Below are 23,928 nucleotides of genomic sequence, written 5' to 3'. Positions count from 1 at the left end.
AGGGGAAACATATATTATAATTTGCCACACTGTTTTATAATACTAATAATAACAAAGAAATGTGAAAAATGGCATTGTAATTTTTCACAGATAAGGGGCGTTGACAATGAGCTCAGATGCCGCGTCATCGTCCCTTTTGACCAATGAGATAGCAGGTATGTCAGAGCTGCTGTTGGTTCCTCAGCTAGTGTGGCTAGCTTCAGCTCTGTGAATTAGAGTGCGTACTACTCATCCGTCAGCTATGGTTTAACGTTAGAGCCTCAGAAACCAACACAAACAAACAAAATGCAACGAATATAAAATTGGACTGTCGCGTTCGAGCACCAAGGAGCTGATTCCTTTCTTCTAAGCCGAGGTAAGTGAGCTAAAGATGCTGCTGTGTTTCTGGTTGATACAGCAGAGATGCTACCTCATCAACGGCAGACACATGACCATTAAGACTGTCCGTTACTCTAGATGTGCTCAACAACACCAATACTTAGAAGAAAAACGGGCCACTTGTGCTGCTTTTTATTGGTATATTACCGATATTTGATCTTACTTACTAAATATTCACGGTGTACAGTTAACTCGTCAAAAAGATAACATGGTTTTCATTATCTGTACCAGCAGGGTGACCGTAGATGCAGCGGGGCTTATTGGCCTGCTCCCGGATAAACATAACACAGATGCGCAGGTCCTTTATTTGCGTCCAGAAATGTACCTATTTATAACAATTTTCTCGCTATGTAAGCTAACTAACCTCGGTATGTGTGCCCTTGTGTCTGCTAACTCCTCTCTGGTTTGTTGTGAGTCGTGACAAAAAAGGAAGATCAAATGTTAGCAGCTGCTCTGATGCCAAAGTGGATAGTTTATAAGGTGACACAGCGTTGCTTATAATACACACACTTTAGCAAGAACAACTGCCATATGTACCTACTCACTCGATCTGTTGACAGTGGATGACAGGTGTGTTAGCTCTGTGGAGGATGGGAGGGGTTACTTAATATAGAACATATAATGTAGCTGGGGATACATCTGGCACCATGTTTGTTTGTATCCGAGCTATGTTTACAGGTGGTGTGTACAACATACAATATTTGAGCTAAAGCTATTTTGTAGATAATAATCTTAAATTCTTTTTTTTTTTTTAAATATAGAAGTGCTGGTTACCTCCTTTTGTGTGGCAAAACACTCATTTGAAATGGAAAGAGCAGGATATATATTACTTTTAAATGGATATACTTTATAGTAAGAAGATCATGTGGTAGGATTAATATACCTTCCCCTGATCTCCCTTGAGGTGGTTTGAGGGCAGATACACTGTTACATGGTAATACATTCAGATGAGCTTAGTGTTTTAGGGTTTGAACAATTTTATTCTAATTATTCAAAGGAGAATAACAGTAGTGGAGAAAAGCAAGTAACTAAATATAACATTTGTATAGTGAACAATTAATACAATATCAATATTTATAAGTTTAACAATAATTTGAGCCCTACATTACTGTGATGACATCATGCTTTGCAGTGAAACATATCCAGAGACCGTTTTTTGGCAAGACAGTGGACTATTGTAGTATCAAGCGACTTATATGAGACCTTCAACATAATTAAGGACACATTGAAAATAATACTGTTTATTATTAAGCCTAATCCATTTGATGTGTTTGTCTCTAGGTTTGACCACATCACTGTGACTTCGCCTTCTTCAGATATTCAGACTTTTAGACCTGTCATTGGAGGCAGACTTGAACATAAAATGTGAGTAAAGAGCCCTTTTATCTGTGCAATTTATATGCTTGTAATGTATCTTTCTCAGAATAAAAGTAGCAAAATGCAGTCTTTTTATGGGCATTTCCCCTAACAATGGAAACATTGTCATCTCATTTTTAAAATCCAGTTCCATTACTTCCCCTTTTTTGGGGACATGAGATACTGCAATCTCTCTGTGATCTTGACAGTTCCTGTTTTTTCCTTGTGGTCTCACAGCTCAGCTGACTTTGTTTAAAGTGTTAAACAACATCTGTAGCTTTTTTAAGTAAATATGTTAAGGCATATCTCGGTTGGACATCACATTAGAAGTGATGTGTGCAGTGTGTTTGATTTATTTAAAGTAATGTCCCCCTCTCTATCTTCTATGTAGCGCAACTTTATATTGGCACCTCGTCGGCTGTAAAGTGATTAAGAAGAGTGTATTAAATAAGTGCTTTATCTGACTAAATTGCTCCCGCCTATATTCCCACAGATCTGTCACTGCAGCACTTTGAGCGTGAATATTCAGGTCAGTCTGATTTTTAAAAGAAGCTCTTCATTCATTGGCTTTGCAAGTATATTGTATATTCTAAATAGGCAAGAGAAAGCACTGAAACAATGGGCCACTGTTTTTCTTTTTCAGAATAATCATGAACACCCAGAATACAGACGTGCACACCATCTCTCCGGAGCTGCCAGCCATGTTCGACGGCATGAAGCTGGCGGCGGTTGCCACGGTGCTCTACATCCTCGTTCGCTGCCTAAACCTTAAGAGCCCCACTGCACCCCCGGACCTCACCTACCAGGACACACCCCTCAACCGCTTTCTTCTCAAGTCCTGTCCTCAGCTGACCAAAGAGTGAGTAACTCAGTCTGTAACTCAGGGTGTTTCCATGAATATGGCACTGCTCGTCACTCGTCAGCCATCTGGGGCTGAGTGAAGGTAGCAGTTTGCCTGGCAGTGGTCCCATCTGTCATCAGTGTTCCTGAGAGTCTGTACCAGAGATATCTGGCTGTGCCCTAAACTCTGGCATGAATTAAACACCAGGCTGTTGTTTGGGTTTATCCCAAAGGTAGACTGTTTGTTTCACTTGCATTACAAATATAGACTTGTTCTCCACCGGGAAAACACATTTGCTTTTATGATGCTGCATGTCTCCCCTTCAAGGCAATTCCGATATCTTCTTATATTTGAATCTTCCATCTGGGTTTATAATGACTGATGCAAACCAGTGGTTGTTGCAGAGATGTGGGAGGCAGGTCTTCTTCTTGTAAAGGCTAAACCAGGTTAGCCGCTTTGCTCTAACAATGTGCTGTAGGTTCTGGGAAACCCTTTACCTGTCCTTAAAGTTCACTTTATAGTTTTTCCTGAATGAGCATCACTGTCTATGTCTTGTGGTATGCTGGTGTTGTGATACTGTCAGCTCTGTAGGGTGGATCTCATCATGAGTGACTGCTTATATAACCGATTGTTACTGAGCCCTTTGCCTTTCAGCTGCAGTGACAGTGGATCATAAGGCCACACTGATGTTTCCAGTTGTGCCTTGCTTGTTATCATTCCCTCCTGAACTGCCATATTTTGCTCAGAGGAATGTTTGCCTCCCTGTGTGCTTGAACCGAGATAATTAAAGTTCTTTAATCTAGTGTCTGCATTATTCATATTGGCGTGTGCATCATCCGTGTTGTTTAGATGTCATGTTTGTAACCCGGCAGTGTTGTGTAACCAAGATCAATTACTCAGTGGAAAGCAAAGGAGGGTTTCTGTGAAGTTAACAGAGTCAACATCATTTGGTTTGGCAACATGCACACTTGGCTGTTGGCTAACAGAGAGGGCAAGTGATATTAAGTGAGCTAATGTGAGTGCATGTGTCAAGCCAGCAGGAGATTGTAGACAGACCAATAACAGACATAACATGGAAAGAACAGTTAAATAGAGTCTACAATGAAAAGAGACAACATTGTCAGGACAAGCCGTTTTGTTTTTTTAAATATTAACAAATAGTTTTTGGTATTTCCTCCTGCAACTATCAAAGGCCTGTGATTCTATGTCTGTACTAAAGCTCTTTGCTTGATCAAACCACACTGACACATCTGTTTCCTTTCCCCCCTTACCTAATAGCTATGAAGAACAACAACACACTGCTGTGTTTATCATGCTAAATAAAACAAACTGAGATTTAAACAAAAGGCTCACCTGCTGTCGCTCCCAACATATTTCGATACAGTAGTAAAGAGTACATTTTAATAATTTCAATTATAGTTATACGTTGAAGAACACAAATGTCTATCTTTCTCAAGAGGTTAAACTCCTTTGTGTACTGCATTGTCATTTTAATTGGCAAAAGGGTATTTATTGGGCCTAGTGATCGAGATTTTTCAGATTACAAATAGAAAAATACAAATATAGAAAAAGTATAAAAAAAAGTATATACAATTGTTATAAAAAAAGTATTTTTTAGTTTTAAGTTGTCTGTTTCCTCCGGATGAATTCAACTAACCTGCCAACTACCTTATCCACATTACACTTATGAGTCTATCCTCTTTCTGCTGTCATGCAGATCAAACCTGCCATTTACCTTCTAGAAACCTGTGGTTAAGCTTCAACCTTCAGTGAATACTGGAAGTGATTACATTATCACCAGATGCTTTGTGATTGACAACGCTTTCTAGGTGCAGTTACTGTTGGGTGTCACAGGAAGAGATGAGCAAACACAAGGTTAAAGGGCTTGTGTAACTATTGATGTAGCTGAGGCCTTTGCTCTCTGCTTCTACTACTGTCTCTGTGTTCTGGTCTATGTACTGTATACACAAAAGTAGTGCCCATGTTGCGTTCTTGCCTTCGCTTACAGTTATGCTGATCTGATTTATCTGGAATTTGTCACTTCTATGATGGCCAACTTTTAACCCGGATTTAAAAAAAGTTGTTATGTAGTTGAAAGTGTGAAGAGGCAAACCTTTACTAACTCATAAACAAGCAAAGTGTATTTGCAAATTGGATTTGAACTGTTAAATGCTTGGTTTGTCTCCCCCTAACCTGTGAACAATGCTGTTTCGTAATAACCCCTTTAATAGCTTCTCTCTATACTGAATGACATTCATTAATCATCTAATTTATGCCTGCGTTTTTACATGAGAACATATCTCATTTTATCAACCATCATGTCTACTACTAAAGCACTGACTAATCTTTCCTTCATATGATAGGATAGGCAGCTGAAAAAACAGCACCTAAAATTATTTTGGCATCGGTCTGGAAATAAGATGGTGATTCATAATATTTCCCAACATAAGGCTCAATATTTCAAAGAAGTATTATGTAAGACTTGACCCCTACAGCTCACTCCTGTAGAGGTGTAGCACGTATATTCAAGTTCACACTCTCCGGCATAACTTATGAAAACTCAGCTACAGACTGACATCAACAATTATGTCTGTGGGGAGCATGACTTTCCAAAGCTCCTACCTAAATGTGACTTTGTAGGCAAACTATGAGCCAGAATGTAAATGTCTGCATCATAAACCACCAATGCAAATGTATCTGCTCAGGATACAATTGTGTAAATGTTCATTCTGGGCACTAACTTGTGTTTTTATTGAGTGCATCGGTGAAATTAGCTCATGATTGTAGATTGTAATGTTTTTTGTGTGTGTTTTCTAGGTACATTCCTCCATTACTCTGGGGTAAAAGTGGTCATCTCCAGACGGCGCTGTATGGTAAACTTGGTCGGGTGAGCTCTCCTCACCCCAGTGGAGTCAGAAAGTACTTACCCATGCAGGACGGGGCCACTGCGACCTTTGACCTCTTTGAGCCAGTGGGTGACCATCGAACAGGAGGTAATGCATTTGATCAACAACACTTCTTCTTTAACAATCATTTGTTTTCATTGGTTGATTGACCATACCTGAATAGTTGATGGTTGATTGGCTCTTAATACCAAACATAAAAACATTTACAATTGTTTTCTGAAGAATCTTTCCCCTCGTCAGAGATTTGAACTAGTTCAGAAAATAATAAATCAACATTCTTCATATTTAGATGAAACAAGCAGGGCAATAGAACTGTTTGTCTTTAACTTATGGTTGTCTGCCAGAGGGACATGCACAGCTGATATGCTGGACTTCCAGGTGTCCCTGGACAATAAACTATTTTATAAACTGGCAATAGAAAGACAGAGCTGCCTCTATGTGAGAGAGATAACAGCAACTTCCCAGGCTACATGCCTGAGCCATGAGAAACAAGAAACAGAGAGTAAACAATGAGGATCTTGGTCAAAGACTTATATTATAATATTCCTCAGCAGTTTGTAGTTTTTGTTGTATATTACACTTCAACATGATTTTATTGTAATTCTACTACTGCTCCTTTTGTTAAGACAATTCATGCAACCTTTTCTAATTGTTCTGCCACTGGGAGAGTTGTTCCTTATTTAAAGTGAGGGTCAGGGAAAGAGGCTGTTGAGCTAAATAAATATAGGTGATTTAAGATGTATCGAAAACAGACTTGTAAAGTAAATTCACTACAGACATTATTATTATTCCAATTCAGCTTATGGTAAAAAAATGGTCTCTCTTATAAGTGGCTGATTCTTTTTAATGAGGGATTGCACATTTGTAATGAACCTGGCCCAACCACCTCAACTTTGAACTATCTCAGAAAACGTAAGACTGAAAAGACATTTAATTAAAAAAAAGAAGTAACCTTCCTATTTCCATTCTGTTTTGCTAAATGATAAACAGAAAACCCAATCCTTTATTTTAGATTTGCTGCAGTGCTTTGCCTTGCTTCCTTTTAATCCATTCATTTGCTGTTTAGGAAAATGACATACTGTGCTTTCATATTTCTCACTGGCTAATAAACATTTGATTCCATCTGCCTGTTTCACCAGATGACATCACCATGGTGATATGCCCTGGTATTGGTAACCATAGCGAGAAGCATTACATTCGAACCTTTGTGGATTACGCCCAGAAGGACGGTTACCGCTGCGCTGTGCTGAACCACCTTGGAGCTCTTCCCAACATCGAGCTCACCTCTCCGCGCATGTTTACCTATGGTGAGCCAACGAGCTGCCTTCAATTGTTCTCTCCTGCCACCTCAGAAACACCTTTCCATATCAGAATTACCTAGGGAGTGACAACCTCATTTATAAATAAAAAAAAGGCTTTGATTTGATCAAATAATCGGTAATACTGTATCATCATTTTTGGATCAGCTGCTACTTTCATCAAATTGTCTGGTTGAGGCATGTTATATCCTTTGGTGGCACACTCATTTCAATTTGATGTTTTGTAAAAGGTGTTTTGATATCACAGGTCATTAGGACAAATCAACATAATTTATAGGTCAAAGCTAAAAGGCTTTATGAGCTGGAGTGTGAACATAAGGCTCCCAGAATTAAAGATAATAAGGGATTTCAGTCCGTGGATCCTTTTAACGGTCTATAGAGACACAAATGTAACGCCCGGAGCTAAAGGCACCTTCTGCTGAAACTGCTGAGCAGACAGAAACAGTCCATCCAGAGAGGTGTTAATACATATTGATTTTTAACTTACAGGGTGCACATGGGAGTTTGCGGCCATGGTGGGCTACATTAAGCGGACGTATCCTCAGACGCAGCTGATGGTGGTGGGCTTCAGCCTTGGTGGAAACATCGTCTGTAAGTTCCTGGGCGAGAACAGGACCAACCAGGAGCGAGTGCTGTGTTGCGTCAGCGTCTGTCAGGGGTACAGCGCGCTCAGGTGGGTTGTTGTCCTCTCATCTCTTAATTAAAATGCATCCTATCATCAAAGCCACCACTAGCACTTGATGTGCGCACATTTCTAAATATAAATGAAGCTCAGCACAATGCCACGAAATGAGTAGTGCTCGCTTTATGTAATCACATGTTTTGTCACATGTTTTGTCACAAAAAGTCTCTCTTTTAGTCATGCAGCTATTTTGTTTGCTATTTTAATCTTAATGAATAGACGGCTCTCTTTTGCAACATTTTAAAAATGACTTCTGATCAGCCGCAGGGTGTTTCTTAGTGCTCTGCGACGATTCATCCAGTTTTTATTTTTTTACAGTTTGCCTTTACTTTGTAGTGGAGCTTGTCTCTTTGTCTTCAGGCTGTGTCTTTTTTACTATGCATATTTGCTACAATCTATTTCAGTTGATCAGATGTGCATAAAGAGCAGAAGGGTTTATTTCTACAATGAAACAAACTGAACTATCTGTCTGACAGCATGGGTTGAAAAAGCATTCTGTGTACATAGCATCCTATTTAGAAATCATGCAGGGCAAACAAATGTTGTACAATGGTGATTTGAAACCACTCTTACATGTGGGTGTTAGAGCAGACTCTGTGCTCATGCTTGACAGATCCACACCTTCTGTGCTTTAAATGCAGCTAGCGTATCGTGGCAGACATGAGAGGCTGCGTCTGTTAAAGTTTGGATGAAAGCAGTAAAGAATTATGTGTCTTTAGAGCATGGCCTTTTGAGAAATAGGCTTTGAAATGTTCCTGCATTCTGCGTCAGCTGTGCCTACCCTCTTTTCCACTAATAATGAGTATTGATTGGTTATTTTTATAGATGTATTTGACCTTTCATGTTGTTGAAATGCCAAAAGGAAATAGAAAAACATTGTGTCAGTTATTTTCATAATAATCGTAGTCGTTGTGTTGGTTCGGCCTGTCCCCGTCAGTGAGCTGCATGTTAAAGCCTGACACCATTGCTGCTCTCTGCCAGCAGGACTCTTTGTCCAGTGGATTACACAGGACATGTAGTGTGTTGTTTGGAATGCAGACAGGCTGCACAAAGCTCACTTCCTGTGTGTTTGTCTTTATCTCTCAGGGCACAGGAAACATTCCTGCAGTGGGACCAATTCAGACGCTTCTACAATTTTCTCATGGCTGACAACATGAAGAAAATCATACTCTCACACAGGTATCATTGATGTGCCCAAAGAACTGTAGTCCAACTTCGAACAGAGAACATTTTGTATTTCTTAATTGTATTTGCCCACACAATAGACTTAAAGGTGGGTTAGGTAATTTTGGAGAAACCAGCTCGAGTGCGCTAGAATTTGAAAATACACAGCCGGAACAAATCTGCCACTTCCTTACAGAGCCCCTCCTCCAACACACACGACCAATGAGGGCACGAGATAAGTTTGTGCACAGATGGAAAGCTGACAGGCAGGAAGGCCATCCAGTTATTTTAGCCGGGCCGGCTAAAATGATTGGTCGTGCTTTTTACAGCGCCACGGCTTCCACAGATGAAATTGTTTTATGGATTTTTTGTCAAAGCACTTAAGATATTCATTGCTATCGGGATGTTAAGAGCATTCCATGGAATATAACAAAAATTGTATCTCGAGCCGGTTTCTCAAAGTTACCTACCCCACCTTTATTTTAAAACGTTTTATGAACCATTTCTGAGTGTATGTACCAGAGGTGGGGGACTCGAGTCACATGACTTGACTATATAGTATATTTTTGGACTTGAGACTTGCTTGACTAACATTGATAAAAGACTTGACTTGACTTTGACTTGAGACAGATGACTCGAAAGGACTTTACTTTTCAAAATTAAATATTTGCATTTGTTTTTGTATTGTACGGAGCCCCTAAACGGCAATGAAAAAAAAAAAGATACTGTATCTCGTTCGCACGAGAAAGTTACCGGAGCGCCAAGTAGGAAGTGGAGCACACAGGAGACAACCGTTTCATTGCAGACTGTAATGTTTATGTTGGGAAATGGCAGTGTATACATTATTTGAGATATATTTCAAACTCGGACTCTCATTCACTTCATGAAATCGCTACAGCACCAGGAGGCAGCGGGAAGTGTAACTCCGCCTCTGAGAAGGGCAGCACCAGCGTGCAAAGAGCTGTGCCTTTTACGTAACGCCTTCACTGTGTTTACTTTCATTAGAACAGCTAAAGAGCGACCGCAGGCTGCTACGTTTAACCACACACACCTCTACACAGATCGAACTGCCCGATTAATCCCCCTATTACTCGTTTTATAAAGGAGATGTCCGGTCACTAAGGCGCATTATGTGTGTGTGTTTGTGCTCTGTTCTGTGTGTGTGTTCGGTGTGTTTGTGTGTGTCCGACAACGGCATTTGTTTTCAAATGACCATGAACAGTAATTTATACACATCTGGCCAACTCCATATGTATATGTGGGTGTTCCCAAATGAAAGAAATTTGTTTAATCTTAATGTCGCACTGTCTGCACACAAACACACACACACACATATCATGCGCCCTGGTACATAGCTACAATATTTCGTTGTATTGCATTTCTTTGTGCACAGACACAGTTAGGAAAACAATGAGACAGTGTCATATGGGAGCACCTTAGACAGACCATGGAGAAATGCTGTGACCCTGCTGAAGGGGAGCCAGGGCAGGAGGCTTAACATGTTGATGTAAAATATTTGTGTTGTACCCCTGTTATCACTTTAGAGCCCTTTTAGAACTTATAGGGTTATCATTTCAGCGCCCCACTCTCCATTGCTGTTTATGTTGAAAATCAATCAATCAATGTTTATTGATATAGCCCAATATCACAAATGTTACATTTGTCTCAGTGGACTTCACAGTTTGTACAGAATATCAGTATGACAATACGACACCCTCTGTCCTTAGACCCTCACATCGTACAAGGAAAAACATCCAGAGAAGGGAAAAACCCCACAGTTTAAAGGGGGAAATAAAACTAAACTTTTCATAACCATAATATTTGTACTTATTTAAATGCAGAAACTGGGGTTATTCATCAGAATTTCGTATGACTTGACTTGTGACTTGCTTGACCTGAGCAATGACTTGACTTGCTTGACTCTCACCACAGTGACTTGGGACTTGCTTGAGACTTGTAGGTTAAGACTTGAGACTTGCTTATGACTTGCACATGTATGACTTACTCCCACCTCTGGTATGTACCAATGTATATTTTGCATGTTACAGGCACAGTCTGTTTGGGGGAAGCCCAGTAAAAAGGATAGATCTTGATATCGGTCGACTGTACACAGCGACGTCTCTCATGCAGATCGACGACAGCATCATGAGGTATGTTAAGAAATACATTATTTTCAATAAAGGTTTCAGCTTTGGTGTTGTAAATCATATCGTTTTACCTGGCATTGTTTATATTTATGTTATTTGTTGTTGATTAGGGAATGGCATCGCTTATAATTTTGTTCCAACAGAAAATTCCACGGCCACAGCTCTCTCAAAGAGTACTATGAGAAGGAAAGCTGTGTTCATTATATCCACAATGTAAGGACTGCCTTTGTGTACACCTCATCATCTCATATTAAGTTTCTCTTTTTGGTGTGTTGGTGCATTTGTTTGATGTATGGAATCTTATTGGTTTGTTTCAGGTAAACGTGCCACTGCTGCTCGTAAACTCTGCAGACGACCCTCTGGTCCATGAGTCACTGCTCACCATTCCTCGCACACTAGCAGGTAACTGACAACATGCACCGTAACAGACACACAGCAGGGTTCAACAATAATGTTAAAAACTCCAAGTTAAACAACAAACCCTATAAGCTATTTCAACCTTGTTTATCCATGCAACTAAAGTATTTTTAAGATTCTTTCTTTGGTTACTTACTTGATAACATTTGGTAAATTTCATGTGATTCAGCTGACATTTCTGATATACAGACATATGTCAACAAATCTAATATTTAAACTAATGACGTTGAAGTACATACCTAAATATATTTCATATTTAAACATATTTAAATCTGTTAATTTAAAACCAAATTCAATTAACTATACATGAATATATAATAACATTGAACCAAAAGGAAGCTATGTTTCCTTTGGTTTGAAAATTCAATGCAGTTCAATGTAACCTCTATCCTTTGTAGCTGCAGCAGAACTCAGAATGTACTTTTACTACTAAAATGTGTAGGAGTTCAGAGTGTCAGAGTTACGCATCAAATAAAAGTGACATTATTGTACATTTCAAATAGTATTTTTATGATTTGATATCGGAAAACACTCAAAATCTGAACAAATGATAGTATTAAATTATACTCGATATGTAATACTGCAGACATATTCACAGATTTCCAACAAAAGATAAACCAAAAGAAGTATTGATTTATTAATGCACTGTCTATACTTGGCATGATACAGTGCAGCGTTGTACTTGAGTTTGATAAGTAGAAGATGTCCCTGCGGACAGATAGGGTACATATTTGCGGGCGATCCTCCACAGAGCAAACAGGATTTTTAAATAAAAGGCTTGTCTGACGATTGATAGCAGTTTACACCCCAGGTTTGGATCTTAGAAAACACGCCTGCTATTCCAAAAAGACCTCTGTTGAGTTTGTCTGAACAGCACAGGGTGTGGCTCACAGGGTAGGTCTATGGGTAATGTTATACAGCAGCTGTAATAATTATTCAAATATAGCCATGTGTGCCTCTGAATATATGTTTAAAGCAAATGTAAAACAGGGACTGTGTTTGAACCTCCATTTACAAATAGAAGAAGCAATCTTCTCTTTGGTTCTCCTCAGCCTGTGCTAAATATAAACGTACTGACCACTTTGGGAAAAGGAGAATCCTGTGTGTGTGTGTGTGTGTGTGTGTGTGTGTGTGTGTGTGTGTGTGTGTGTGTGTGTGTGTGTGTGTGTGTGTGTGTGTGTGTGTGTGTGTGTGTGTGTGTGTGTGTGTGTGTGTGTGTGTGTGTGTGTGTGTGTGTGTGTGTGTGTGTGTGTGTGTGTGTGTGTGTGTGTGTGTGTGTGTGTGTGTGTGTGTGTGTGTGGGGGGGTGGGGGTGGGTGGGGGTGGGTGACTGACTCTAGAGAGCAACACTTACTGAAATGAGGATCAGTTGCCCTTTGCTCTAAAATGTGATACTGTGACTCAGACACAAGGGACTAGATTAAATATGATTACTATATAATAGAATTACTATTTTGTTTGTCATGTCAATGGGAAAGTGTTATGTTTGCTGTAGAAATGCACCAAAGCATTACCTCTATTTTCTTGTGTTCATAGTTTATTGCTTCTTCATTGCGTTAATGTAGTGAATGTGGCTGCTACACTGTAAGAACATATTTAACATACATGTTTAAAATGTATTTTCATACGGAGAAACAAAGTAAAAGCTTGACAATAACAATAATTTATCACTGTGACGGCACATATGTTTGTCTTCAAGGCTTAAATGTCTATTTTTAGCACGTTCTCCAGACCCTTCTGTTCCCACCTGTCACTCGGCGCACAGCGAGGCGGAAGCTCTTGGTCTGGACGAGCACTCACTGGTCCTAGCAGCTGTCACCAATAGTGCACGGCAGTAAAAGCCCTGTGGGAATTTGATCACAAGTCAACCGCATCAGGCTACCCCACCCAACCCAGATAAGAGCAGGACAATAAGGTCTTTCAGGCAGAAACTGGTTTTTCGGCAGTGTGGGGCTGACCTGAGTAAAGTTTATTTATTTTTTTTATAACAATTTATCTAAAAGCTGGGGTATTGGCGCAGTTGCATTGGTCAGAAAAACATTTCCTCATTTTGTAACTCAATAGAGAAATGTTGTTATCTTCTATTCACCTGAACTTAGCTGTTATTTTACTGGCCACGTATTAATTGGTTTAGGCTGAAGTAGAAGTTGTCACTTAAACATAGCTGCCAGAAGTTGAGTCATGTTTTACCTGTTGAACCATGCAAACACACTTTGACTATGCGTAAGAGGATCCCTGGTAAACCCGTTTTTCCACGTGTCCGTGCACAGTGCAGAGACCTAATACCTGTGCGCCTATGTGTCGTCTTTTAGCAAAGAAGCCCAACGTGATCTTTTCCCTGACGTTACACGGAGGCCACCTGGGCTTCTTCGAGGGCGCGGTGCTCTTCCCCCAGCCGCTCACCTGGATGGACAAAGTGATCGTGGGCTACGCCAACGCCATGTGCCAGTGGGAGAAACAGAAACCACCGTGCCAAAGTGTCCCTCAGAGTGAGAGCTCCTGCGCAGAGGAACAATCCTAAACTTCTAACCTCTGTATTTCTCTGATTGTCTCTCTGCCCTCTCACCTCTTACCCTCTCCCACTGTTCCAGCACTGAGGAGACACCTGAACTCAACCTTAAACTACTCTCTCTTGTCTGCCTTCTCTTCTGGTGCTACTCACCGCTCCCGACCCAAACACGTCTCCACGACCTCAGTAAAGCCCCCCTGTGTAATCACTATCTACTCACAGTATGTGAGGGAACAAAGAACTAACTGCCTTTGTTGCTCGTTTCCGTTGGGAAGACTTTGAAATTCAGAGCAGGAACATTTTGTTCTCTTTATCTACACAACAATGACCCTTAGCTATTGGAGGCGCAGACTAAATATGACGAGAGCTGGCATTAAAACGTGAAGTGAGAGCGCCACTTGAGAGTAGCCCAGTGAAACAACAAGAGCACACAAGAAGCCTCCTTAAGTTTGTAAGGACTGTGCTGCAGTCGGTGCTCATTTACTGCACCTGTAAGAAGCTCACTGCTTATCACCGCCAAGGCCATATAGCCTAGTCTGCTGTCTTAACCAACACAGCGTCTTTTAGTGTGTATGACTGTTTGTAACTCACAGATGTGTGTGTGTGTATGTGTGTGCGCCCGTGTGACCAAGAGTTAGAGACCCGTGACGGAGCATGTGACCTTTGTGTTTGGTAGGTGTGATCCAAATTCCCAGTTCATGGTCTGATGGCCCTTTATAATATCTGTTCCTTCGGGTGAACCGTTGCTCTGTTGTTTGTAGAACATGTGCAGTAAAAAGGTAAGAATTATGGTGGAATTTTAAACTTTATTTCCAGCTCATAACATCATCTTGGCACTTGGCAATGAGTGTTTACTTTCTGCTCACATCCATGACCAGGGATCAACCCCAAAAGGGATCCGTGCACATTCCCACGGTCACATTTGATCACTTTGGTTCAGTGCACTTTACACCCTGTTTGACACAATCTTTCCCTCTTTTTTCCCTAATTAGTCGAAGCGCAGGTATTGGAGATTATTGTCAGTTTAGCTCTTCTTGTGACAGAGAGGAATTACTGGGGGGAGCGAGGATGATAACATAAAGTTAGATGACTCAAATGTTCCCTGTGTTGTTTGTCTTGAAGCCCTCTTACTCTTTCATTTGCCTTTGATCAGCTGCAGGTCCAGCTGAGACTCTGATATCTATCTGTTACTGCACAGACACTCGCACTTCACATTTGGTTTGAACATCTCTGTAAACGTTTGCATTTCCAGCAGATGTTGGTTGATATTGAAGATGCAACAGGCGGATTGGCCAATGCCGCCCTGTTAAAGGGAAAGTTCAGCAGGTTTTCTCTTAAAATCTGAGCTGTGAGGTGTGATGAGTAGGAGGGCTGAGGATACCGACGCTTAAACAAATGTTTATTTCAGTGGATTGTTTGTACTACTTGTAATTATACTGGTGATTGTTAATTTAGATGGTGGACACTGAACGCAAGACATATGAGAATTGTTTTGATCGCATTGAAAAGCTTCTCTTATTTAATTATTGGGCTGAGCGTTGGCGCTCTTGAAATCTATCTGAAACGTGTCTTGAGGAAATCAAACTGCAATAATGGGACCTGTGGACTTTTCAAAACTCGAATTTGATGGAGAACTTGTTGTAAGGGCTTATCAAGGCAAAGTCAAGCCAAGTAATCTGAACACTGTGACGAGACAGGTGGGTGGTGCTTGACAGCAGCCACCTGGTTTAGGCTATTGTTTGTGTCCTAATAGACCTGGGTTCCATGGTATTTGCAAGGAGCAGCTTTTGTCGGTACAATTCATATTTAATTTTTAAGTCTGACAGCTGCAACATTATGTCCAAAGAGTAATTATCCTCAGCTCTAGTTCATTGTTGACTACTGAAATATTAGTTTGGTGTATACAGTAACCAACAATCGACCACCAGTAATCAAATAATTTGCCTCAAGTACAATCCTACGAAGATAGTTTATTTTAGATGTAAATGGCTTAAATGTAACCCGCTTTGTTGGAGGTTGTTCAGTGCAAATACCATGAAATCCAGGTGTTAATCTCACTAATGCTGGCCTGAATAATATCAAAAACAGGGACAAAGGGATTAACCAATCTAGCTTTATCCCTCTCAACTCAGGGCCAATACTGAGCATCAATCCAATACCAATGGCCTTCTTTTCCCACTTTTTAAATCTGTATACCTCACTGAGTGTAACTCAATCATTCCTATGTACTGTATGATACGAGGAGACCATGGAAGATAGAAACACTTTATGTTATAGAGGCATTGAATGAAACTGTATTTAATGTGGATCAGTGACTTTAAGGCAGATACCCGATTGACTCAAAGGGTATTCATCCCCAACTGTAGATGTGTCTGAGCCGCCCCCTTCCTTCTTTACAATCATCACTGTTCATGGCTGCCATCTGTTGTCAGAGAGATCAAACTACAACTGCTAACACCCCCTCATCCCTCTCGCAGTGACATTATATTCCTGCTTCACTCTGTCCACAGCTCTCGTTGCAAAAAGCCAGCTGTAGTTTGGATTTTTGTTGTTGTCTCGTTAGAAAATCTGATGAATATTAATGACACCAGCACAAACCGCCATAAGCAGTAAGAGCCATTCGTGTTCATTTTAAGAGTTTTGCCTCCCGCCAGCTTTGCACAAAAATGCAGGTTTGGATGTACTTTTTTTTGTTGTGACTTAATTGTATTGTTTTTTTTTTGTATTTTGTATTGTTTTTATGACTTCTTGTGTTATTTACTTGTGTAAATGCGTCAGAGCGTGAGTGATGATGGACAAAAACCAAAGCTTCTTCACTTTAACAATGAAAAGGCTAAAGGAATATATTAATATAGTATATATGTAAGGGAACAGTAATGAAAAATAAGGCAATAAACAACCAGGAGGGATTTATCTATAATAATAAAAGTGAAAGGAAAACGTGTCAAAGTTTGTTAGACCAAAAGATGTCATGTACATTTTTCATGTGTAGGTTCTTCTACTGTATCGATCTGAAGACGTGCTCCTGTGTATTGACCTAACCCCAAATCTTCAAGCATCTTGTTTATTTTTTAGATTGTGGGCTCATGTTTAATTGCTTGAAACCGAAGAAATCAAATATCTAAAAATCTGGAGTGACCTTAAATGTGAACGAATCCAACAAATGCGTATTGGGATGAACACTGCTCAGTATTTATTATTTGAAATCTTATCAGCCCTAGCAAGTGTACAGTATAGGAGCCCACTGTACGTTAACCTACACTAACCATTTTACAGCTTTAACTTATTACAAACATTTTGATGCTTAATAGAAGACGGTGAAGGGATATGGCGACAACTAGAAGTCGGGGAACACATAGTTGAACAACATGATGTACTGATATTGAACACTGGGTCTTTTTGTTGAGAAAAAAAACAGTGGTGTGTGTGTGGTCTACTTATGTGAGGAAATATGGTTAATGTGTTCCAAAATAAATTATTTTCTCAAAAGAACAAAAATCTTTCAGTTCATTTTTACTTGCCAGTTCAATGCTTTCATAAAATCTTAAGCACAAACGATGTAGAAGAAGATGTTATCTGGTCAATATTACATTTTGGGATTCAATAATGGGATTTGTAGGATATGGATCTTTGTTTTATGATGCGGTTGAGCCCACTTTTTTGGATGATCATTTACCTGTACAAAATATAAAACTGCAAGTCCTAGATTCAAATATTTGAAGTAAAAGTTCAGAAGTTTTATCAGCGTACTGTACTTCAAATATCAAAATAATAATACCTATATTATTATGAATTCAGATTTCTAGTAGCATATATTATATACTTAATACTATATGGTTGATTTCCCTCTGAACTGTATTGGAGTGGATTGATGAAGTTGCATATAAATACTCAAGTAAAGTAGAAGTATCGCAAAACGTCAGTTCAATTCAACCCTTGTCTTTGATTTAGAACTGACTAAAAATAACCTGATTTTATCGTTTAAGGTTTATATTATTGGTTAACTTGAGTTATGAAACATCCAACATTGTGTGTGAACTCATACCTTTCCTGTGTTTCACTCCTATTACTGTTGCTGTGAATTTCCCTTAACAAAGGTTTATTAAGTCTTATCTTGTCAAGTCAGGTGAAATTGGAAAAAATAGAAATGATAAAAAAGGACAATTTAAACTACAGACACAAACAAAAAAGCATTTTAATTGAACATTTCCCAATCCAGTGCAAAATGCAGAATGGATTTCTGTGGAACATCAGGCCTCTGAGAGTCACTACTGAAACGAGGCTGTTTCCAAGGCACTGCATCAGGAAGCTCCTGCTCCTAATACAATAATCAAATGCAGGCAAATACATGATCAGTTTTCCTTCTTCCTATCTTTCTAAACCCCTGAGACTGTGAAACCCTTCTGTACTCATTCAGGGTCAGAGGCACGAGGCTGCTTTGTTTGTTGTGACTTTACGTTTTTAAGTTGAGGAACCCCAAACCAAACTAACTTATTATCAACTCATTTTCCCTCTGCTCTTCCACTAACAATGAATGTCAGCGCTCCATAGTTACACAAATTAACCACCTGTTATATATAATATCTAAACATCCTTTTTCTTCCCGTTCATCATATATTTCTTTGCAAACAATCCCCTTCCTCTAACTCGTATTTGCTGCCTGAAGAATAATATAAAATGTCAACCTAGCTTCGAAATAGAACTTAGACTGAAATATCTAAGCATCTAGGGTGGAGGACGCTATAACTCTTGGATCTTGGATGGTTGGATATGCAGAGCTGTTCTTTCAGAGAGCGGTGTCTTCAGATCCAAACAGCTTGGTGGCGATGGCCAGGCAGTCCGTCACCGAGGCTTTCCCATCAAAATCTGACGGCAGGATGTCAGCATCAAATTCTTTGAAGAAGTTGTCCAACTCGTCGCCGTGAACAAAGACCTGAGGGAAGTGAGGTAATTATTTAGAGGAAAGCACTGATAGAAAATAGATACATCTTAATGTCTGGTTTAGATTAAAGGGTTAATTATCCTCCACCCTTACCCTCTCCAGCAGCTTGCTCTTCATGAAGGGTTTGACCACGTTGTATGTGGTGGTGAAGTACCAGGGCTGGTGGGTAACGTGCACCGCCTTGAAACGGGCAGGGAAAGAGTCCTGCACAAAAAGACACAGAATATTCAGAAATGGAACAGCTCTGAAGATGCACGTCAAGTTCAGCTTTTCCTTTTTGAGTCTGTTCCGACCTGCAGCATGTCCACCATCTTCTTGAGCTCAGACGGCTTTATTCCCGACGCGTGCTGCATGCTGAAGCCCTTGAAATTCTCAACCAGGACAAAGCCATTGATCTGGGTTTCTTCATTCTCCAGCAACTTGTCCAGGATCACACAGTAAGCTCTTAAGATCTGTAACACAAAGACTTGTCTTTAATTAGTGCAGTGCCTCTCTGGCCAATTGCTCGGCCTCCGGTATTGCTGCCTTCAGCTTTCTGAAAAAGCACTCATCCAAGTAACGTCCTACTTGACTTTGGAGTCGTTCAAATAAACGGTTTTCAGGAAACTCAAATGACAAAAATATCTACAGACAGAAACTACTGCCATTTTAGTTAGACACTGGAGAATACTTAGTTTGCTCAGCTGTGCTTTGTGAGGTTCCTTACCTCATCGAATGTGATCTCCTCCAGGTCCCAGTTCTCGATGTTGAAGAGCAGGACCGCTCGGCCATACTTGTCCCTGCTGGGCAGAACCACGGGGTATCCCGCCTCGATGGTGCTGCGGACCGCCTCCGGGGTCAGGTTCTCAAACAGCTCGGGATAGTCCTTCCTGAAGCGCACGTAACCTATAGAGGACACACAAAACACACACACACACACACACACACACACACACACACACACACACACACACACACACACAACCAAGTGATCAGCATTATTTAATGTGGCACAATCATAGACTATGTATAAAGGGCACAACCCCTTTGTGTACCGTATGAGTGTTCAGTGCAGGTTGTTGATGTGACAAAAACAATGACAGCACTGTGCATCTACAGAGCGTCCCTAAGCCTTTTCATACAGAGGCACCAATTAACTCTGAGTTTGTGTGTGTGTGTTTGTGTTCAATCAACCTTGTTAAACAAGTTCACGGTCCCATCACATCCCCCTCTCTCACTAACAAGTTCTGCTTCTCCACATTCATAAATGTGTTTGAGTTTTCTTGTACTTTTGTTTTTTTAGAAGATTCATATTTTCAGAAATAGCACAGAAAATAAGAACATCGGTTTAATGGCCCTGACCAAGGACATTTGGATGGTCCCAGTTATATGTTGAGTGTACATTAGGTATCACAGTTTTGAGTATAATACTTTAGTTAGTTTTCAGATGTTGAGGTGATGGGATCTTTACATGTTTCTGGTTGTACATTACTCATACAATTTGCAGACTCACAAACAATAAGCATGTCATGCATATGCTATCTTCTCGGAGACTGCTCTGCTTTGTAATCTCATCTCCTCTCTCAGACTGACACAATCAGCACATGCGCTGTGAAGTTCCCAGGAGAACACTGCTGGTTCACAAATAAAGTAAACTTGCTGTCCTATTTGGACACAAAGGAGGGCTTTGTCACGGAAACTCAGCACCTCAAAGCCCCCCAATTAGTGAACACATTCCTCTCCGTCTCAGTGATGGGCAGGATTCATGCTAACCAGGGGCACAAAGGAGGTCTCACCCTCAATTACTGAAGCTATTATACAATGTCTGCAGAAATGGAAACAAGCGCACGGAGGCCAAGAAAAAACACTTTTGATAGCTCAGTTTTTCTTTCTACAAATGAGATGGTTAATACTAACCCTTCATGAGCTCGTAGGCTCTGGCAACATCAAACTTGCGAGCCCTGAGGAAGCGCAGCAGCAGAGAGTCTGGTTTGTCCCCGAAGCGCTCCAGCACCAGTTTGGCCAGCTCGTCTCCCTCCGCCGCTCTGTCCTTCATCGTGACCCGCAGGTCCTTCAGCGAGGACGCCCGCCTCTCCTCCGTCTCACCCAGCTCATCCTTCGCCTGGAGGAAGAAGAAAAACAGCCAGACCAGTCAGACACATTTTGGGGCACAAAGTGTTACTACAATGAGGACTGGGCTTTAATATTCTAATTTGAACTCCTACGTATTATTTTTTGTTTTACCTTTTGCACAGTGTGTCCAGGCAGTTTTTGGCATGGCCCAAACACCGGCCCATGATCCTTCACTGTCAAATGCTCCAGCTTAGACCTCATGGCCTGCTCGTCCTCTGACACCATGCGGAAAGATCCAGTCTGCGTAAAAGAAGGAAAGCTTTAAAAAGATCATATCAGTGCATGAAGGTTATTATCAATCATAAGATTGTCATCAACGTTTTCTGGGCATAGCGCCATACAATAACAAACTTCTTTGGTTGAAATCCTCCTCTGTGTGTAATTTTAACATAACAATTTTTTTACACCTGCTTTACCGCCTGAATACTTCAATGGCAGCTCATAACAATGACTTTTAAGTTGTGAACCCACAGTGTCAGCAGCAGCAGACCCCAGGCGATGCACACCACTACGTGAACGGCTGCTTAATCTGCTTCACATGATTACAGAGAGGACTTCGAAAGCCACTTCTTAAAAACAGCTTAAGAGTCCATCCGAGAACAAGCATCTACTGGCACAATAACAGCTTTAAGCAGCCTCATGCGCTGACAGTCAGAAGCTGATGCTTTTAACCCAGTGAAGTGAGGCCAGACACAGGCAAACTGGCTCAAGTAGAAACAAAGGCACACTCAAGTACTCTCTCTTGATTTGTTGCAAAGAAGTTAGACTTACAGCAGCCATGGTTGCAGCGTCTCGCAGTGTTTCACTAATACTGTGAAGAAAGAAGAATTGGCACAAACATCAGCATTCATCTTTTCTTTCAGCACTGGCCAGACATTTAGTTCATGTTAAGAGTTTGTTGAAGGAGAGGTAATCTGATTAGAAATATATTTATCTGAAAAAGTATTTATCTGATACAATTATCTACATATGTATATATATCAGCTGATGTTATTGGGAAAAAACTAATTTGAAAAACAAAATCAGTGTGTTGTACCTCTACATATTCTTAAGGTATTTTCCTGAAAGACTCGTAAACACCTGGATTTGAATCGGTTTGCAGCATGATAAGAAAAGGACAGATTTTTCAACCCATTTCATAAATTGTGACTCTTTGTAAAATAAATGATATTTGCATTACATTTCTTTAATGCAAATATGCAAGCAATCAATATACGATATTTTATAAGAAAGATAAAATGTTGGTCCATGTTTTAAGAGGACCTATTCAGATTTCAATCTCAGCAGCATTTGTTTTATTGGGAATAAACTAAACTGTTCTAAACTTACATCCAGCTGGTTAAAATGTGTTAAAAAATAATAATGATCAAACAATGTTGTTTAAATGGTATTCCAATTTAACAGCTTTAAAAATAAAAGTCATTAAGTAAGGCTAAAAGCCAAATGTAGTTCCTTAACAGCAACAATATGTGAGTGTATTATTTCACCACTAAGGGTGTACGACTTGAAACACATGAATGTTTGTGGGTGTAAGTCAAATACAGAACATCAAACTGAACAAAACATACAATAATCCTTCATTCATATACTTTACGACACATTCATTATTTTGTAGAATCTATCATTCTTACCATCGAACAAAAAAAACTATTGTTTTCACGTCAGGTTAACTAACTATTTTTAATGATGACACTAAACTATAGAAATAAAGTACTTATAATGGTTAGAATTTTTCCTGATTTATTAAAAAAAAGTTGTGTTTACTAAGATGCAGAGCAGCCTTACCTTTAAGCAGACGGGAGGAGAGGAGTAGACGGAGAGGCAGTGGAGACACCGAGAGGAGAGAGGATCAGGAGGGGAGGAGCTTGGAACGTCAGTCAAAGCAGGACCGTAATGACACAGTGGATTACAACAAAGGTACTCTAATGCAAACTGCGAAGTGAAGGGCGAGCTGGATGAAGGAGGAGAGCTGGTCCATCACACATTAAAACAAAAGGAAAAACAATGACATGTCACTCAATGCATTAATTTAGAGCATTAATTCACTGAAATGATTAACAAAACTGAAAGAAAAAAGGAAAATTAAATGATAAGAAAACAGGGTGGAAGTCATTTATCTAATAAAAAAGTAAGCAAACACACGAATAATTCATAAAGAAAGCAACACTTGACAAACAAATCAACAAAACTAATGCATGTGTTTTTGTAGTGTTGTGTTTTGTGCCTCTGGTCCACAGTAATCTCAATTGATGGACACTTTCATCACACATCATTTAATAATTTTAGAAGAGAATAGAAACTCATACAAACAAACACAAACTCAACTAGAAGTAGATACATGTTTTTTATGTGACGCTTGTGTTTTTTAGCTCCCCACACAGTATGTAAGGTAGCAACCACTTCACATCCTATTTACCATTTAACCCAGCACATGAGATGAAAGGTGGGATTGGAGCGTGATTCTCTAGCCTGTAGAAAATGTCACGAGACGACCACCTGTGAACTTTCTGCTTCACATTCCTCTCTGCACATTCTTTGAAATCCTCATCAGAGGGAACCGCTTATTTTTGGGACCCAGATTATTGATTCCTTATACGTGATTGCACAACATACATTTGCCTCCCTCTCAGTAATGAATCAACTCGCATTTGTTAATTTTCCTTTTGGAGATTTATAAAGGTTTGTCAGGTATCTATTTTCACCACCATGGCCTCCATCTTCGATACTTGCAGCAATTAGTTGGGATGTCCTTTTGGCTTCAATTGCAGAAATGTACATGTTTTTTTTGTCCTACATATTTCTACATTTCCAGTTTGGCACTGATTTTATTCCTCCACCTTTTCTTCTCTACATCAATCAATCTTGTTTTGTTAATACAATAGTTAATACAACCTTGTTTTTTTGAGAATCCTCTTTTTGTATACTTGTTTTTCCCACATACATCATTATATAAAGATGTGTATAAAGATGTCTATACATTTTTTTTTAGTAACCAAGGCTTATCTTAAAGTAGTAGAGTCAAAGGCAGCAATAACATGCTGTTTTATTCTTTGAAATGTGTTCCATGCCCCTGGCCGGTTAGGAAAACAGTCATTAAAAAGGTTGACACTTTGGGAAAAAGGTGTATCCACTTTCCTCAAAAGATTTAAACAACCT

General features: G+C 39.9%; 2 protein-coding genes across 3 annotated transcripts; one reads left to right on the top strand and one right to left on the bottom strand.

The window, feature by feature from the left end:
• Nucleotides 1-149: 149 nt before the first annotated feature.
• LOC117464846 (monoacylglycerol lipase ABHD2) lies at nucleotides 150-22,611 on the top strand. Of its 2 annotated transcripts, none has more exons than XM_034107575.2 (12): nucleotides 150-355; nucleotides 1,660-1,743; nucleotides 2,228-2,263; nucleotides 2,378-2,593; nucleotides 5,393-5,568; nucleotides 6,621-6,788; nucleotides 7,290-7,473; nucleotides 8,569-8,661; nucleotides 10,695-10,796; nucleotides 10,937-11,006; nucleotides 11,111-11,195; nucleotides 22,541-22,611. In XM_034107575.2, exons 4-12 carry the CDS (start codon nucleotides 2,385-2,387, stop codon nucleotides 22,561-22,563), a joined length of 1,110 nt encoding a protein of 369 aa, XP_033963466.1. In that variant the 5' UTR covers nucleotides 150-355; nucleotides 1,660-1,743; nucleotides 2,228-2,263; nucleotides 2,378-2,384; the 3' UTR covers nucleotides 22,564-22,611. The 2 variants fall into 2 exon arrangements, with proteins under 2 accessions (XP_033963466.1, XP_033963459.1); XM_034107568.2 differs by lacking the exon at nucleotides 22,541-22,611 and adding an exon at nucleotides 13,522-17,210.
• Nucleotides 17,894-22,607, bottom strand: rlbp1a (retinaldehyde binding protein 1a). The gene is made up of 8 exons (XM_034107588.2): nucleotides 22,558-22,607; nucleotides 21,544-21,583; nucleotides 20,884-21,012; nucleotides 20,557-20,761; nucleotides 19,367-19,545; nucleotides 18,954-19,112; nucleotides 18,754-18,864; nucleotides 17,894-18,651 (listed from the first exon to the last, which is right to left on the bottom strand). The coding sequence occupies exons 2-8, from the start codon at nucleotides 21,550-21,552 to the stop codon at nucleotides 18,505-18,507; spliced, it is 939 nt and encodes a 312-aa protein (XP_033963479.1). The 5' UTR covers nucleotides 21,553-21,583; nucleotides 22,558-22,607; the 3' UTR covers nucleotides 17,894-18,504.
• Nucleotides 22,612-23,928: the final 1,317 nt, after the last annotated feature.

This window comes from Pseudochaenichthys georgianus, chromosome 3 (assembly GCF_902827115.2).
Source record: "Pseudochaenichthys georgianus chromosome 3, fPseGeo1.2, whole genome shotgun sequence".
In the NCBI taxonomy this organism is placed as follows: Eukaryota; Metazoa; Chordata; class Actinopteri; order Perciformes; family Channichthyidae; genus Pseudochaenichthys; species Pseudochaenichthys georgianus.
This window is presented reverse-complemented; position numbering and strand designations above follow the sequence as displayed.

Excerpts from the sequence above, each read along its gene's own strand:
- rlbp1a (XM_034107588.2), bottom strand. Across the intron at positions 20,762-20,883 it reads CTGGACACACTGTGCAAAAG|GCGAAGGATGAGCTGGGTGA; the intron begins GTAAAACAAAAA and ends TTCTTCCTCCAG. Across the intron at positions 18,865-18,953 it reads AGATGGTGGACATGCTGCAG|GACTCTTTCCCTGCCCGTTT; the intron begins GTCGGAACAGAC and ends CTTTTTGTGCAG.
- LOC117464846 (XM_034107568.2), top strand. The coding sequence starts at position 2,385 with ATGAACACCCAGAATACAGACGTGCACACCATCTCTCCGGAGCTGCCA. Across the intron at positions 10,797-10,936 it reads ATCGACGACAGCATCATGAG|AAAATTCCACGGCCACAGCT; the intron begins GTATGTTAAGAA and ends TTGTTCCAACAG. Across the intron at positions 11,196-13,521 it reads CATTCCTCGCACACTAGCAG|CAAAGAAGCCCAACGTGATC; the intron begins GTAACTGACAAC and ends GTCGTCTTTTAG.